At 44.5% G+C, this 16820-nt stretch overlaps 1 protein-coding gene across 1 annotated transcript in view; it reads left to right on the top strand.

Annotated features, from left to right (window-relative positions):
* Nucleotides 1–13789, top strand: part of LOC145403335 (beta-galactosidase-like) — a 415229-nt gene extending 401440 nt beyond the window's left edge. The window contains exon 13 of the mRNA XM_080275127.1: nucleotides 13580–13789. Within this exon, the coding sequence (XP_080131253.1) occupies nucleotides 13580–13789 (210 nt within the window). The remainder of the gene's footprint in view (nucleotides 1–13579) is intronic.
* Nucleotides 13790–16820: the final 3031 nt, after the last annotated feature.

Below are 16820 nucleotides of genomic sequence, written 5' to 3'. Positions count from 1 at the left end.
GAAAGACTGACTAAGAGGGTGTATGTAGGTGAGGTGGAGGGAGGGAGAGGGAGGGGTAGACCGAGGATGAGGTGGAGGGATGGAGTTGAGAGGTATATGAGGGAGGGGGGGGTGAGTTGGGGGGAGGGGAGTCAAATGGTGGGTGACAGAGTGACTTGGAGGCGTTTTGTCTGCGGCCACCCTTTGCGGGATTAGGGCGTCGGGCTATAGATAGATAGATAGATAGAACTTTTATGTAACTTTAACTACAATTATGTAACTACAAACAATATGTAACAATTATGTAACAGTTGCTTAACAGGATGTAACTTTTATGTAACTTTAACTACAATTATGTAACTACAAACAATATGTAACAATTATGTAACAGTTGCATTAACAAGATGTAACTTTTATGTAACCTTAACTACAATTATAAGGCCAACACAATTATGTAACAGTTGCATTAACAAAATGTAACTACAATTATAAGGCCAACACAATTATGCATTACCACAATATTATGTAACAATTCTTAAAATATTACAATTATGTATTACCACAATATTACTACAATATTATGTAAAGTCATACCATTATACCACAATTCTGTATTACCAGAATCATCTTACAAGTTAGGTGAAATATTAGACATTACTAAAGGGATAACTCAATATGTGGAGACGGTGGCTCAATCGGTAGAGAGGTGGCCTGCAGTCCTAACGGACCCAGGTTCGAATCCCGGCTGGGGCAGGGAACAGTTTAAGGATTTGAATTTCATTAAATCAGGCTTTACTGATCTACCAGAAGACCCGCCGACATGTCGTAAAAATACCCCCGCTAATACCAATACACCAGTCCTGTATGAGACAGCCCTAGCATGTATTCAATATGGACGGTGGGTGTTAGCGCCGAAGTGGTGACATGTGGAGGTGTATGGTGTGTAGGAGGACTGCTGGGCCTTGATAGCAGGCTGTGAAGCCTATGCCCAGAGTCGGACACAAAAAAAAAAAAAAAAAAAAAAAAAAAAAAAAATGTAATGTGTAACCTAGCAGTATTGCCATTGCACAATTATATGCGTATGTCTGTTGTACATGCACGTCTTACAAAGTGTCATACAACAACCATTGCATTTGTTCAATTATGTATACAACTTGTTTAAAATGTAATATCTTGATCATTGCAATTTACTATGAATATTGTATGTATACAATATTATAATCAATATTATGTACTAACAGATTAGCATATGTCAATGATAATTGCTGTCGGAGGAGCTTCAGCTGCACGGCCGAGCAATGTTAGGTCTCCATATTATAATGTGAGTGCATTCAAGTACTTGGGTAGTGTGATGAGTAAGGATGGAACTTTGGGGGATGAAGTACGTGAAAGGGTACAGCAGGGAAGAAAGGTTGTTGGTACACTGAAAGCAGTGATGAGAAATAGGGAGGTGAGTATGGAAGTTAAGAAGTCACTGCATGATGGTATCGTGATCCCTACCCTGACGTATGGAAGCGAGGCGCGGACCTTGCAAGAGGGGAACAAGTCAAGAGTGAGAGCAGTGGAAACGAGTTACTTGAGAGGAGCATGTGGAGTGACGTGGAGGGACAGGTTGACGAATGAAGAAGTGAAGGAACGTTGTGGGGTAGATGTGGATGTGGTTGAAAAGATTAGGAGAAATACACTGAGGTGGTTTGGACATGTGGAGAGAATGGAGAATGAAAGACTGACTAAGAGGGTGTATGTAGGTGAGGTGGAGGGAGGGAGAGGGAGGGGTAGACCGAGGATGAGGTGGAGGGATGGAGTTGAGAGGTATATGAGGGGGGGGTGAGTTGGGGGGAGGGGAGTCAAATGGTGGGTGACAGAGTGACTTGGAGGCGTTTTGTCTGCGGCCACCCTTTGCGGGATTAGGGTGTCGGGCTATAGATAGATAGATAGATAGAGATAGATAATAGATAAATAGATAGATAAAGAGACAGACAGAAGCAGGAAGTCAGATGATGAGAAGGTACTGTGTCTGCAAGAATCGAGCAATGCTAAACATGCTTACACACTCTTAACTCAAGGAATGCTTTATAGGCACACGACAGCGCCTCGTGACCATACACACATATACACACATACTCACACACAGGCTTCTAGAACTTTCCAACCACAGTGTAACACACGTGACACGACCCCTGCTACACCAGAATTTAGGAAAGAGAGCTCAGAAGGAGACAAGCCATAGAACAGGCAGGTAGTAGGGAGAAGGGCTTAGCAACATGGAAGAAAGAGAGAGAGAGAGAGAGAGAGCGAGACAGGGAGGTAGCTAGCGGGACTCTACTTAACTTCACTCGTGTGTGAGAGACTTTGTTAATATTTCCAAGACAAATAAAAATAGTCCCATACTATTCTTTACCTTTCCTGTCATTGCATGACAAATGGGAAAGAAGATTATCTACTTACAAAACTACTCAAGTATAACAACCGCTCGTCCACAAGTCTAATATATATATAACTAATCTACAAACTTCTCTACAAGTAACTGCAAAGTTTTTGTGACACTCTATTCCAGAGGGGGTGTCTGCCTCACTGTATGTCAATGATTTAGCTATATGGTATGCTGTCTCCCGGATGCCCGTGGCTGAACGTCACATGCAGCTTACCGTAGACCACGTATCTCATTGGGCCACAATGCATGGCTTCCGTTTCTCCCCAACAAAAACAGTTGCCTTACATTTCTCCCACTTGAGAGGTGTCCACCCCGATCCCAATCTCAAGTTACATGGTCACAGGGTCCGATGTGTGGATGAAGCAAGGTTTCTCGGTCTTGTTTTCGACAGATGATTGACGTGGGTTCCCCACATCCGTGCATTACGTTTATCCTGCCACCGTGCCCTGTCTCTCCTACGGACTCTATCTCACCTGTCTTGGGGCTCTGATAGAGCCACCCTGCTCTACCTTTACCGTGCCTTGGTACGGAGCAAATTGGACTATGGGTGTGAGGTATACTCTTCTGCTACTGAGGCACGGCTGCAGCCTCTCGGTTCAATCCATCATGCTGGGATCCGTATGTCAACTGGAGCTTTCCGGTCTTCCCCAACTCCTAGTCTATTAGTAGACGCGAATGAACCGCCACTAGATCTCCGTCGCCAGTCCTTACTGGTGCAGTGTTGGCACCGCCTTCACCGTCTACCTTCCTCACCAAGTTGTATGGCTGTCTCCGAGGTCACTCTTTTCCCCTTTTATAACACCCACCCTCACTATCCACAACCGTTTCGGTACAGAGTGAGGGCTGCCATGGAGGAGTTAGGTGTTCAGCCTTTTCCTGTTTGCCCAGTGCGTGTTCCCCGAGTGACTCCCTGGCTCCTCCCAGAAGTACAGCCATGTGATTACTTCCCTGAGAGGAAGGCCTCTCTTTCCACACAGGTAGCTCTGTCTTATTTTTTAGAACACACCTCTGCCCACAGTGGCTCGATCCCTGTATATACTGATGGTTCCAAGTCCCGTGTTGGGACAGGCTTTGGTGTAGTTTTCCATGATTTTAGCCGTGGTGGGAGTCTTCCTCCTTCCGCCTCTGTTTTTACTGCTGAACTTACTGCTATTTTAGTTGCAGTTGAGTTGATTTTTAGTTTCCCCCCTGCTTCTTTCACCATTTTTAGTGACTCAGCCAGTGCCTTGCAAGCTTTGTCTTGTGGCTTCTCATCACACCCTCTAGTCCTGTCTATCTTGGAGTGGCTTTTTTTATTACACAGATGCTGATTTTCTGTACAGATGTGTTGGGTCCCAGCTCATGTGGGGGTCGTAGGCAATGAGCGTGCTGACTCTGTGGCGAGGGCCGCTGCCTCTCGGCCTTCCACTCCCCATTACCGTGTCCCATCTGAGGATTTATGTACAAGCACTATAGAAGCTGTCCATCTCTGTTGGCAGAGAAAGTGGGATGAAGTAGAGGCGAACAAACTCCGCAGCATTCATCAGAACCTTGGCGATGGAGGGTATGTAGGACAATCCCGACAGTGGGAAACAGCTTTGGCCCGTCTCTGGATTGGCCACACTAGGCTGACTCATGGTTTTTTAATGGAGAAGGCGCCCCCTCCCTATTGTGATGACTGTCTGGTTCCTTTGACTGTGCAGCATCTTCTTTTGGAATGCCCAAGTCTTGAGGACCTTTGTCGGCAGTACCTTTCCAGGTGCCGAGCCGACAATGGACCTTATCTTCTCTACTCGGTACTAGGGGAAGAGGCTTGTGCTATGGGAGGAGGCACCTTTTCCTTTGTGTTAAGTTCCGGCCTTCTCCACAAACTGTAGGACTTCACCATATTTTAGTTTGTGTTTTATACTGTTCTCATTTAACCTCAATCTTTCCACCACATTTTAGTTTTGGTTGTTTCTTTGATTTTGTCGTTTTGTTTTATGCATCATGTTATTTATTTATTTATTCATTTATTTTGTGACTTCCTTTTAATGTTTGTGTTCGGTGGCATATGACCTCTGCTGTTGCACCGCCATGTCACATTTTCATTTATTCATTCATTCTCACCCCATGACATGACCTCCTGGGACAGGGATGTCCCTTCCCACAGATATCACATCATCCAGTTGTCTACATTTTGTTCCTTCCAGTGGAACTTTTGCGTTCATAATAACGAAGGCAACAACACATTTTTTTTTTTTTTTTTTTTTTTTTAATGCGAGGAAGAAGGAACCAAAGGTCATGAGCCTGTAATAACAATTCCCTCCAAGAGAAAAACAAAACACAAGAGAGAGCCAAATTCAAGATCCGATCATTTTGAAATGCCTGGACACACTTCATTTGAAAGACTGGAGATCATTGGAAGCAGGATATACAGACAGAGGGAGACAGTTCCAGAGTTGACCTGTTGCATAAATGAAGGAATGGGAGTAACGGTTAACTCTTGGATTAGAGAGTTGGACGGAAAAGGGATGAGAGTTTGCTGCTAGACGGGTGCTACGCGCCCGTCGTAGAGGTGGAGGAATGCAAGCAGACAATTCAGAGGAGCAGTGACCATTGAAGTAGTGATAGAAAAGAGATAAAGATGCAACAGTGCAGCGAAGAGACAGAGGTTGAAGGGAGTCAGTAAGAGGAGCCTTTGACTCCACCCAATTGAGAAGAGCTGTGTGTGGGGAGCCTCCCCACACATGAGAGTTGTACTCCACACAGGGGCGGATAAAACCTCTGTATAGAGTCAACACTTGTGCAGGGGTAAAGAAGGAATGGAGTCGGCTTAGCACACCTAATCTCTTGGAAGCAGATTTTACAAGAGATGTAATATGATCTTTCCAAACTAAGTCCCAAGTAAATGAAACCCCAAGCATGTTCAAGGATGATGCAGGATTAAGCTGAATATTATTAAACATTGGGGAGTATACCTGTGGAAGATTTTGTCGGGTTGACAGGTGTAAGAACTGAGTCTTGGATGCATTAACCCCTAAACTGCGGGGTTGTTTTGGCTTGACTTGCGTGTCCCGTGGGCATATTCGCGCTCCGACAGACTCTCTAAAAATATTTGCCAAAAATCAGTTATTAGTCCTTGATTATTAAAATTAGTTATGCATATGGCACATACCTTCACCTTTCTCCTGGGATGTTTGTTGGCCTTCGTTGAGTACGGTACCGTAGGACTTGTGGAGACCTCTGAAGTTGGGTAACGAAGTCTCCACTTTACACTTCCCGACAACCCGTAATATGATTACCACAGTCTGATATTATCACTAGAAACACTATTCTATGATTTTCAAATAGTTTGGAATCCATACTCCAAAAAAAACCCACTGTGAAAGCAGTGAAAATTACGAGCGCGTATGACCTTCCCACTTGCACTCGTTCGCCGCTGGTGTTCTGTCATATATTATTCATAAAAACACTCACAGTTTATATTTCTATTACTATATAACACTTATATATATCTGCAGTCTTTATCCATAAGTTTCCTTCAGTAATAGTAGTTTATTGTCACTGTAGGCATTCAATTTCTCTTTCAGTAAAATACGTAGCATTCACTTTCTCGTCTTGTATACTAGCGTTGAGAGCGAATCTGTCACTTTCACTTCCACTTTCATAACTCATAGTATTCATACATTCTAGAGTGAAACTTTCACTTTCATTACTCCTAGTATATATACGCGTATTATATTACTACTCTTTTACATTTCTATTTACATTCTCTATTTTATTTACATACATTTCTATTTTATTTACACTGTGTTATGCACTGTCACTTGCAGTAACTTATAAAACTATTTTCCACTGTTCACTTATATTTACATTAATTGCTTTCACTTGCTGTTTACACATTACACATTATTTACATTTCCACTTGCACTGTTTTAGTCACCAGAAGGATTGTAGTTACTGTCCATCATTTTCATTGATAAATTAGCCCGTTCACGTTCCACAGCAGTCACTTAGCCTTTTACCCCTTTCCACACGAGGTTTAGTAGGGGTAGAGGTCACAGGGCCCTTTGCATGGGGCTAAAAAGGAGCGGAATTGGACAGGTGCGAATCTTACGTGGTTTCTCCTTGAAAGACGAGAGTAAACTGAATGCTGTGGTGGCCTATGGGGAGTGCAACGCTGCCTATGTCAGCGTGGTGACAGCTGCTAATATATACGCTATGAAATGATTGGCAGGAAATCTAGACAGTACATAATAAATTAGTTCCAGGTGAATGTAAATATCACTTAGGCTTCTCCCTTCCTTTCTTATGTACTGTATATTTTTATTACGAGAATAGATTATACGGCATATTTCAAGGGGAAATAAACAGCGAAAATTAGCGAACGAGTGCACATGAGGTGTTGTCAGGTGATAATTAGCCAATTCCAGGTGTACCGTATGGCACTATCACTTATCTTATTTCTTTTTTGTATATATTATTTGGTATAAGAATAGGGCATAGAGCTTATTTCAATGGATGAAATCAGTGGAAAGTTCCGGGGAAGATTTACTTAGCGCGGCACGGCCGTGCAGGCAAGAGGAGAGGGTAATGAAGGGGAGGTAGGGAGGGGAGTCAAGAATGGGGAGAAATGGCTAAATTGTCAACAATAGATGGGAGTACAGATGAGATTAGGAGTGCTGACTAGTGTTGGACATTGGCAGTACTGATAGATGATACAAGCCACCGCTTGAAAGCCCGGAGGAATTCAAAATAACACAGAATCACAAAAGTGACATCCCACAGTATGGTCCTTTGCTCCCAAGCGTCACGAAAGTGACGCCCCACGGTTAAGGGGTTAAAAACAACCAGATTATTTTTACCCCAGTCAGAGATACGAGCCAAGTCAGACATTAGGTGTGCCATAGCCTCATCCCTTGTTTGTTGAAGTAACTGCTGAGATGGGCGTTCCAGAAACAGAATGGAAAGGTGAAGGGTGGAGTCATCAGCGTATGAGTGGATAGGGTTAAATGTACAGCTTAGAAGGTCATTGATGAATAAAAGGAAGAGAGTTGGTGATAGGACAGAGTCCTGAGGAACACCACCGTTGATAGATCTAGGAGAAGAACGATGGCCGTCTACAACAGTGGCTTTAGAATGGCCAGAAAGGAAGCTAGCAATGAAGGCACAGATAGAAGGATAGAAACCGTAAGAGGGCAGTTTGGAAATTAAAGATTTATGCCAGACTCTATCGAATGCCTTTGAGATGTCAAGTGCAATGGCAAACCTTTCGCCAAAGTCCTGAAAGGAGGATGACCAGGAGTCTGAAAGGTAGGTGAGAAGATCGCCAGTGGAGCCTCCCTGCCGGAACCCGTACTGACGATCAGAAAGAAGGTTGTGCTAGGAAAGATGCCTTAAAATTTTTCTGTTAAGAATTGTCTCGAAAACTTTTGAAATACAGGATGTTAAAACAATTAGACGATAGTTAGAGGGTTGAGAATGGTCACCCTTCTTTGGGACTGGCTGAATGAGAGCAAACTTCCAGAGGAAGGAAAGGTACAAGTTGACAGACAAAGGCGAAAGAGTTTACCTAGGCAGGGTGTAAGCACAGAAGCACAGTTCTTGAGAACAACAGGAGGGACTCCATCAGGCCCATATGCCTTGTTAGTAATGAGGCCAGTCATGGCGGAAAATACATCAGCTTAAGAAATTTTAATGTCAGCCATGAGGAAGTCAGAGGGGGGAAGTGATGGAGGAACAGCACTGGAATCGTCTAAGGTGGAATTGGAGGAAAAAGTCTGGGCGAAGAGATCTGCTTTATCAGTAGAAGAAATAGCTACAGAACCATCAGAGTAGAAAAGAGGAGGGAAGGATGATGAGGTAAAGTTGTTAGAAAGGTTTTTGGCAAGGTGCCAGAAGGAGCGGGAAGAATTCAAGTTGGAGAGTTGAGAGCATTTAGTACAGATTAAATTATTTTTAGCATAGTGAAGAACAGACTTAGCATGATTCCGGGCAGAAACGTAAAGATGTGATTCAGGGGTGGGTTGGCTCCAGTACCTTTTGTAGGCCCTCTCCTTGTTGGGGACAGCATTAGAACAAGCGTGATTAAACCTTTCCTCTCACTGGCTTTAATCCCTTTGTTACTGCATAGGATGATTTGCTATGAAGCACAATACAGTGATCTGTAGAGACACCCTGCCTCCCTTATGCTCTGTAATGAAACACTGTGTTCATTCTGGGTACGTTTCACTTAACTGGTACCTTTCACTAGCCTTGACTCTTTGTGTTTTTTCAGGAGTTGCCATGAAACATGACATACTGTACTCTTTTCACTCTAACTTGGCCCATTTTTTTTTTCTTTTGCAGCTTATTTCACATAGCTAAGTGGTATAAAAACACCACACTACAGCTTTACATTCTTTACATAGCACTTCCATGCAATCAGCACCATATTCTAGTGTTGATCTTTTGTTACAACCCAGCATTCATGATGGCAGTTTCAGGTCAGGTTAAAGTAAAACAGTATAATTGATTGTTGCTATTAGGAGGTACTTGAGACGGGTAATCACTGTCAGGAGGCTTGCACTGAAGGACCCCAGTGGGTAGTTGAAAGGTGAATGTGTCTTTGGATTGGACACACTATTTACCCACACTGAGTCATTGTATTTCAAGAGTATATTCCAGCATCCTTTAATTCATTACTGAAGACTCTCTCTGAAAAATTTTCTCTCCTAAATGTTTTGAAGTAATGGAAGCCAAACATAGGCCCAGCATAAGAGACATAACACTGTAGGAGTTATATCTCATGAGACCAGTAAATTGGATTGTGTGATTAAAGGAGTTATGCCACTACATTATGTTGTGCCTCACCTCATGCAGTTAACCATCACCATCACCACCTCTTGACTGCTTTACTCGGATGACATCTTCAGTATCTTATTCTTGAACTACGACAGTTTTACTCAGTTGAGGAAACATAAGAGTGAGGGGTTTGAAGTTATATCCGTTAACCTCCTTAAAACTTTTCTCTTTTTATTCTCGCTGCTGGTTCCTGAGAGGAACACCTTCATGCAATGGTACTGAGATAACTGCGCAGCAAGTAACTGTATTTGCACTGACATAACCGGGCAGTAAGGTAAATGCATTGACACCAGTGTAACTGGGAAACAGGGAAATTGCATTAGCACCAACATAACCTGGCAACAGGGTAATTGCAATGGCACTGATACAACCTGGCAGCAGGGTTATTACAGTGGCACTTACATAACCTGGCAGCAGGGATATTGCAATGGCACCAACATAACCAGGCAGCAGAGTAATTGCAATGGCACCAGTATAACTGGGCAGCAGGGTAAATGCATTGGCACTGATATAACTGGGCAGCAGGGTAAATGCATTGACACTGATATAACCAGGCAGCAGAGCAATTGCAATGGCACCAGTATAATTGAGCAGCAGGGTACAGTATTTGTAGTGGCACCAGTACAACTGGGCAGCAGGGTAATTACAATGGCACTGGTATAACTGGGCAACAGGGTAACTGAATTGGCACTGATATAATGGGGCAGCAGGGTATGGAGCTCCCTTCCTATCCTCTGAAAGGAAGGTGGTGAAAGGGTAACTTCAGCCTGCTGTTCAGATGGACCTGGGGCCACAACAATATTTTTGCTACTACCAGACATTATTCAACTTGGGGAAAAAACCTTTGTAGTGACAGGGTTAAAGATTTCTCAAAGACTTCTCCACAGCATGCCATTCATTCTCTGACTTTTCCGTAGTATACAGTATGAGGTCTGTTCAGAAAGTATCTGACTTTAGGCTTTAAAAAAATAAATGGCTAACCTGTTGAGCTTGGACACTAATCCCCCTCAAAGTAGGCCCCTTTTGACTTGACACATGTAGCCTAGCATTCTTTTCATTGCCCAAAACATTTTTCAAAGTCAGTTTTCAGTATCTCCTGCCAGTGCAGTGTCGCATTCGACATGATCTCTCTCTCGTCTCAAATTGGGAACCCTTCAGCAGAGTTTTGAGCTTAGGGAATAGCCAGTAGTCACATGGAGCCATGTCTGGTGAGCAGGGATCTTGCTGGACCTGCAGGAAGTTGTGCAGTGGTTGACCAAAAATTCCTGAATCAGTTGACAAGAATAAACAAGGGCATTGTCATGGTGAAGCTTCCAACCTGCTGCTTCCCAAGGTCTGGTCTCTTCTGCTGAACTGCATCACAAAGACGACAGATAGTGTTGAGGTAGTTATGTTTGTTGACAGTCTGACCTTCTGGTGCATATTCGTGATGCACAACTCAACGGTGGTAAAAAAAAAAAAAAAAAAAAAAAAAAAAAAAAAAAAAACATGCAAGTTCATTTTATCTTGCTGTGGACCTGTCATGCTTTTTTGGCCGAGGCAACTGGGCATGCATCCACTGGAATGACTGTAATTTGGTTTCTGGGTCATACCCGTACGCCCAAGTCTCATCACTAGTGATAACAGTCTTCAGAATGTCTGGATTGCCATTTCCACACTCCAACATGTCTTGAGCAATGCTCACCCGAGAGAAGAGATCATGATGAATGCAACGAAACACCTGCAGGAAATACCGAAAACTGACTCTGAAAAGTGTTTCAGGCAGTGAAATGAACACTGGACTATGTGTGTCAAGTCAGCAGGGGGTCTATTTTGAGGGGGGATTTGTGTCCTAGCTCAAAATTTTTTTTTTTTTTTTTTTTTTTTTTTTTTTTTTTTTTTTAAGAGCCTAAGGTCAGATACTGTCTGAACAGACCTCATATCACTCCTCCTCCTACTGTACTTTTCCAAGTACAGTAAACTCTCAATTATCTGGCATATAGCAGCGAGGGAATTGGCGGAAATCGATGTACAGTACTGACAGATATTGACGTGGTACCCCACCAGAGAGGGTCTAACCCTGTCTCATCAAACCCTCATCCTGTACTGTAAATGTATCCAAACACAGAAAAAACACCCTTAAATAATGTATAGGCCTCCCCCCATATTCGCATGGGTTAGGGGACACAGACCCCTCGCGAATGGAGAGGGGGGGGGTACCGCAAATTTTGGACGCTTCACCCAGAAAATGCCCATACAACATCAGATTACCCCCATAAGCCTCTAAAAACCATATTAGGGACCTCAAACCAGCGTAAAGCATCTGAAACATATACTGTACTGTACTCATCATGCGATGATGATGGTGAGTGTTTGCCATGTGCTGAACAGCACATACCTATACAGGGTAACTGCATAGTTTAATTGTATAGGACAGTATTTCTCACAGAAAACAAGCAAAAAAAAAAAAAAAAAAAAATCACCTATGAACCACTTGGAACAGCTGCTGTGGGAAAAGCAGGAAATATCATGAAATATTTTCCCAGAAAAATCTGCGAATATGTGAGGCCGCTAATAGCAATCCCATGAATAGCAGCGAGGATGTGTAATAAGCATGGTTAACCTGCTGTGTGCCAGCAGACTTCGGACCCTCATGGAGTCTTGGTGCCGACCAATTTTTGACCCTTTTTTTTTCTAGATAGGTTAGAAATGACGAGAAAACAGAGAACAACCATAAAAGTACTCACAGATGCCATTTAGGTCGATTCTTCCTGAGCAGGTGGCTGAGAACTTCGGAGTAACGCCCCTAGACTTTATCAGCCGCCACCGAAACCCATTGAGCTGAGGTAGATCTTTGTTTTCTTCATCAGTAACTACACTATTTGAGCCAAGGATGCTCAGGTTGGGTATATAAATGATATAGGCAGTGGGTACAGATGCTGGAAGGGTGCGTGCGTGTCCATGTCAGCCATCTCCCGCCAAATATGAATATTCACGTGTTGACGCCATTCGCAATTACAGACTGTACAGTTACGGCTCTGGCACTGTCCTCAGATGTAGGCACGGCCGTGCCTGTACGGTTCTGGCACTCGGCGGGTTAAATGTCATTGTACTGTACTGTACTGTACAGTACATTATACAAACACTGTACAGGTAACCCCCAAAGGCAGAGTTTGGCAGGGCAAGGGAGGTTAGCAATGCAGACTGAAAGAGCATAGGCAGACCTAAGTGTGAGGGGATAGAGAAATGGGTGAGGCATGAATGACAAATAAAACAGATGTTAAAGGGTTAGGGGCAATACTCGCCAGAGGGTAGGAGAATTTCATGATAGATCCTGTAACGTTAGTGGCAGGACATACATAAACACAGGGATCACAAGAAAGGTGAGGAACTCCATCATAAGCAGAGCTCCATTTTGACAATATGGCTGCCATGCGGCATGCTGGCGAGAGAAGATTGGCTGGGGGGGGGGGAATGATGTGTTGTCATGTGTTTTGTGATGAGATACACGAGGAAAAATGGCATGAAATTCTTCACGAGGAGGGATTGCATATTTAATATTGAACGTGAGAAAAGAACAAAAGATAGGGACATACAGGTAAGAAATTACAGTAAAGCCATCTGCAGTTACATAAACTCCATGATAGGAAAGACTACCAGGTTTGGTAATATCAGATGTGTTTTGGTGGCGAGACTCATGGCACTGAATTTGATCCTCCAGCTTACAGTACTGTATTGCCTTTTTAATATTGAACATGAAATGATTTAAAAAAGAAATTTAATGAATTAGAATGAAATGAAGCCATCTGCTGTGAGCCAGAAGTCCGACTTACAAGTAAAGCTGCTGGAAATTGTGTTTGGCTGACAAGATGAATGGCACGGATTTTGATTTTTGGGCGTCCTAGGGAATTTTATTAAATTCATCAATTTGCTGTGGTGAATAAGGATGTATGCCCAATAATGTTCTGTTGGATAACTGAGAGGTTACCGTATATAATCTTCATTCTCCGATGATTATTCCACAGTATAGCACTCAGTTCATAACCCAATTTCCTACTCATGGTTTCCATCACATCCCCCCAGAGTATGGCCTTTCCCTCTTTATTTCAGTGCCCCAATTCCTTCCCTCGCATATTTAACTACCAACATACAGCACACTACTGTCTTTCACAGTCCCACTTCCAGTTCCTTCCTAATACATTCCTTTTTAACTACTGTACCTGCATAGAACATACTACTGTCTTTCACAGCCTCACTTTCATTCCTTATTTATAGTCTTTCGTTATATCTCCCAGAATGTGGTATATCCCTGTAATTTCACTCCCCTACATTTCACTACCATTCTCTTCCCTCTCATGCCATTCCAATCTTCCTCATCCCCAGGGTGTGGCATGGGTGAATGACTTCTGCCTTGGCCGTTATTGGCCTGGGATGGGACCACAGGTGACGCTGTATGTCCCCGGAGCCATCCTGCAGCGGGGCGTCAATGAACTCCTCTTGCTGGAACTAGAAGCTGCACCCTGCCACACCTCATACACCTGCAATGTCATGCTCCAGGATCAGCACCTAATAGATGGGCCCACTCCACTCTGAGAGAGAGAGAGAGAGAGAGAGAGAGAGAGAGAGAGAACTTACCTAATTGTATCTTTACAGGAATGAGAGAGAGTGTTCTTACCTAACTGTATCTTTATAGGAATGAGTCAAGCTCGTACTGTCCCGTGTCTTAAACCATTTTCATCATTGTGTGTTTTGGCACACACTATTTCATTTAGTAGTGCATTCCACTAATCAGTTGCCCAATTTGGGAAACTAAATTTCCTTACGTCTTTATCGCCTCTCTTTTTATGCAGTTTCTTGTAGTGTCATCTTGCTGATGCTTCCCCATAGGTTACTTATTCGTTTATGTCTATTTTCTCCTTCCCTGATATGCATTTATATAACATAATCATGCCTTCTCTTTTCCTTCTATCCTGTAATGTTAGCAGATTCAGTTTTTCTAGTCTTCCTTCATAGCTTAGATCCCATAAGCTTGGTACCCATCTTGTAGCAGCTCTTTGAACTATTTCATCTTGTCTATGTGTTTCTTGAGATGAGGATTCCAGACTTCTGATGCATACTCCAGGGTTGGTCTGATGAAAGATGTTATGGTCCTTCTCAGCATGTCTTCATTTATGTATGTGTATACATGTTCCGTACCTTCTCACTTCTGTGGTCAAAGGAGATAGTCTGTTATTGATAATCATCTCTGTTTCTGGTATGTTTAGGGTTTTACATCCTAACTTATAATCCCAATCTGGTCTTTTCCCACATTTACCAAACTTGATTACATGACACTTGTCCACATTGAAATTCATTTGCCATTTATTACTTCAGTCTTGAAGTTTATTTAACTCTTCTTGTAGCTCTTTACAAGAGTCTATGTTGGTAATTCTCCTTTGTATTTTTGCATCATCAGCAATCAAATTTAAATAGCTTTCATTTCCGGTGGTACTGTCTATGTTATTTATATACACTAAAAACATAATTGGTGCCAGCACTGAGCCCTGTGAAACTCCGCTAGTCACTTCCCTCCATGATGAGTAACTTCCCCTTAGTACTGTTCTCATTTCCCTTCATCTGAGAAAATCTTGCATCCAACAGTACAGTTTGCCTCGGATTCCTCTTTGATGGTACAGTTTCCATAAAAGTCTTTGGTGCAGTACTCTGTCAAATGCTTTCTTAAATTCTAAATAGATACTGTCCACCCATCCTTCTCTTTTTCTGTAATGTTTCTGCATCTCTGTCATAGTAGCTTAATAAATTAGTAACACATGATTTTCCATTTTTGAAAACAGATAACCTTTCTGTTATTGTGTTCTTCCAGATGGTTTACCCAAACTTTTCTTATCAGCTTTTCCAGTATCTTACTTAAAACAGTGGTTAGTGATACTGGTTGATAATTGAGTGGATTTTGTCTATTCCCATTCTTGAATAAGGGAACAATGTTTGCTTTCTTCCAAATATCAGGTAATTTACCTTGACCCAAGGCAAAATACACACCTCCGCCGCTGCTGGACCACCCACCTCGCCACCCCCCCACCTCGCTGCCGAGCTGCAGCCCCACCACCACCCCAGGAGGACACCATGGCAGGCCGGGTCATGGTGAGACTGACCCAGAGCGAGAAGGGCGCCGGGGCTTCCATACCTCAAGTCCCTCTTCTGCCCAACCGACCCAACAACAACCACGCAGGAAGAGGAGACGACCCTGCGGGCAGAGCAGTTTCACCAGGTTCGGGGTGGGACTGCTCCAGATTCAGTCCCAAACAACACCGCGGTAACGGCCACTGTACGTGCCGGGGAGGGAGCGGCCACTGTACGCCCCTCAGTTGTTTCCCCCTGTAGCGCCGCCACAACGGCCACTGTACGTGTGGGGGAAGGAGCAGCCACTGTACGCCCTTCATCTACAGCCACATCTGGAGACGGCCTTGGAGCGTTAGCTGTTGAGCTTGCTATGACTCGCAAAGGAAAGAGAAGTGGAGCCGCGATAACAGCCCCTGTACGTGTCGGGGAGGGAGCAGCCACTGTATGCCCCTCGTCCATGTTCTCCTCCTCCTACGGGAGTAACACCGCAGTAACAGCCACTGTACCTGCCGGGGAGAGAGCGGCCACTGAACGCCCCTTCTCTGCCTCTTCCTCCTTCGGGAGCAGCGCCGCCACAACGGCCACTGTATGTGGGGGGGAAGGAGCGGCCACTGTACGCCCTTTAGCTGCTGCCCTTAGGAATTGCGGAATCGCCACAACGGCCACTGTACGTGTGGGGGAAGGAGCGGCCACTGTACGCCCTTCATCTGTGATTCCTAGGGTTCTCCCAGAGAAGGTCCCTTGCACGGCCGGCTCTCCACCCCTCGGCTGCGTGGGACGCCCTTTTCTCTCTCCCTCCAGGTGTGGTTCTCCGGAGGTGCTGCCTTTCCAAGAGTGGTGGCGTGGTCCTGTCCCGGTCCTGCAGCCTACCCCTGGACGGTCCCGGCCTCTGACGGAAGCCTGACAGAGGAGGTGCTGCAGTCTACTCTTGACGACGCCCCGCCCTGTAGGCGACGTCAGCATCTGGGCTCCCCACTCCGGCCAGCAGGCCCCAGAGCAGGGCCGCCTAGGCCCCACTCCCCCACGGCCCTCCACCCTGAGTAAGAGGTGGCAGGCCCGTCTTTTGGAGTTGTTTGGCCCCAGCCCCGAGGGCCACCTATCAGGTCGAGGCCCCCAGACCGGAGGGCCTCCCTGCACCCCACCGACGAGACCCCAACACGAGGGCCATCTATCAGGTCGAGGCCCCCAGATGGGAGAGCCCCCCTGCACCCCACTGGCAAAGAAGACCCGGGCAATGATGCCCTTGTGGGTGGTTCACTGCCTCCTGCAGGAGGGCTCCCCAGTAGGGCCCCCTCCCACGCCCAGGCGCCACCTCTGTTAGCCCAGGAACCAAGGGCGTAGTAGTGACCTCAATGCCTCTCTTATGTCTTAACCACAGAGACAGGAGTGAACAGTGACAGTGAAACAGTGAAGACAATGATAATATAAGTGACACACAGTTATAGGAATATCCAGGCAGGAAATAAGGATTAATAAGTACGGGCATAAAGACGATCAGAAACAT

Source organism: Coenobita brevimanus, chromosome 60 (genome assembly GCF_032717465.1).
Source record: "Coenobita brevimanus isolate Jiangsu-jjx chromosome 60, ASM3271746v2, whole genome shotgun sequence".
NCBI classification, from domain to species: Eukaryota; Metazoa; Arthropoda; class Malacostraca; order Decapoda; family Coenobitidae; genus Coenobita; species Coenobita brevimanus.
Note: the sequence above shows the minus strand (reverse complement) of the source record. Positions and strands in the feature narration are given on the sequence as shown.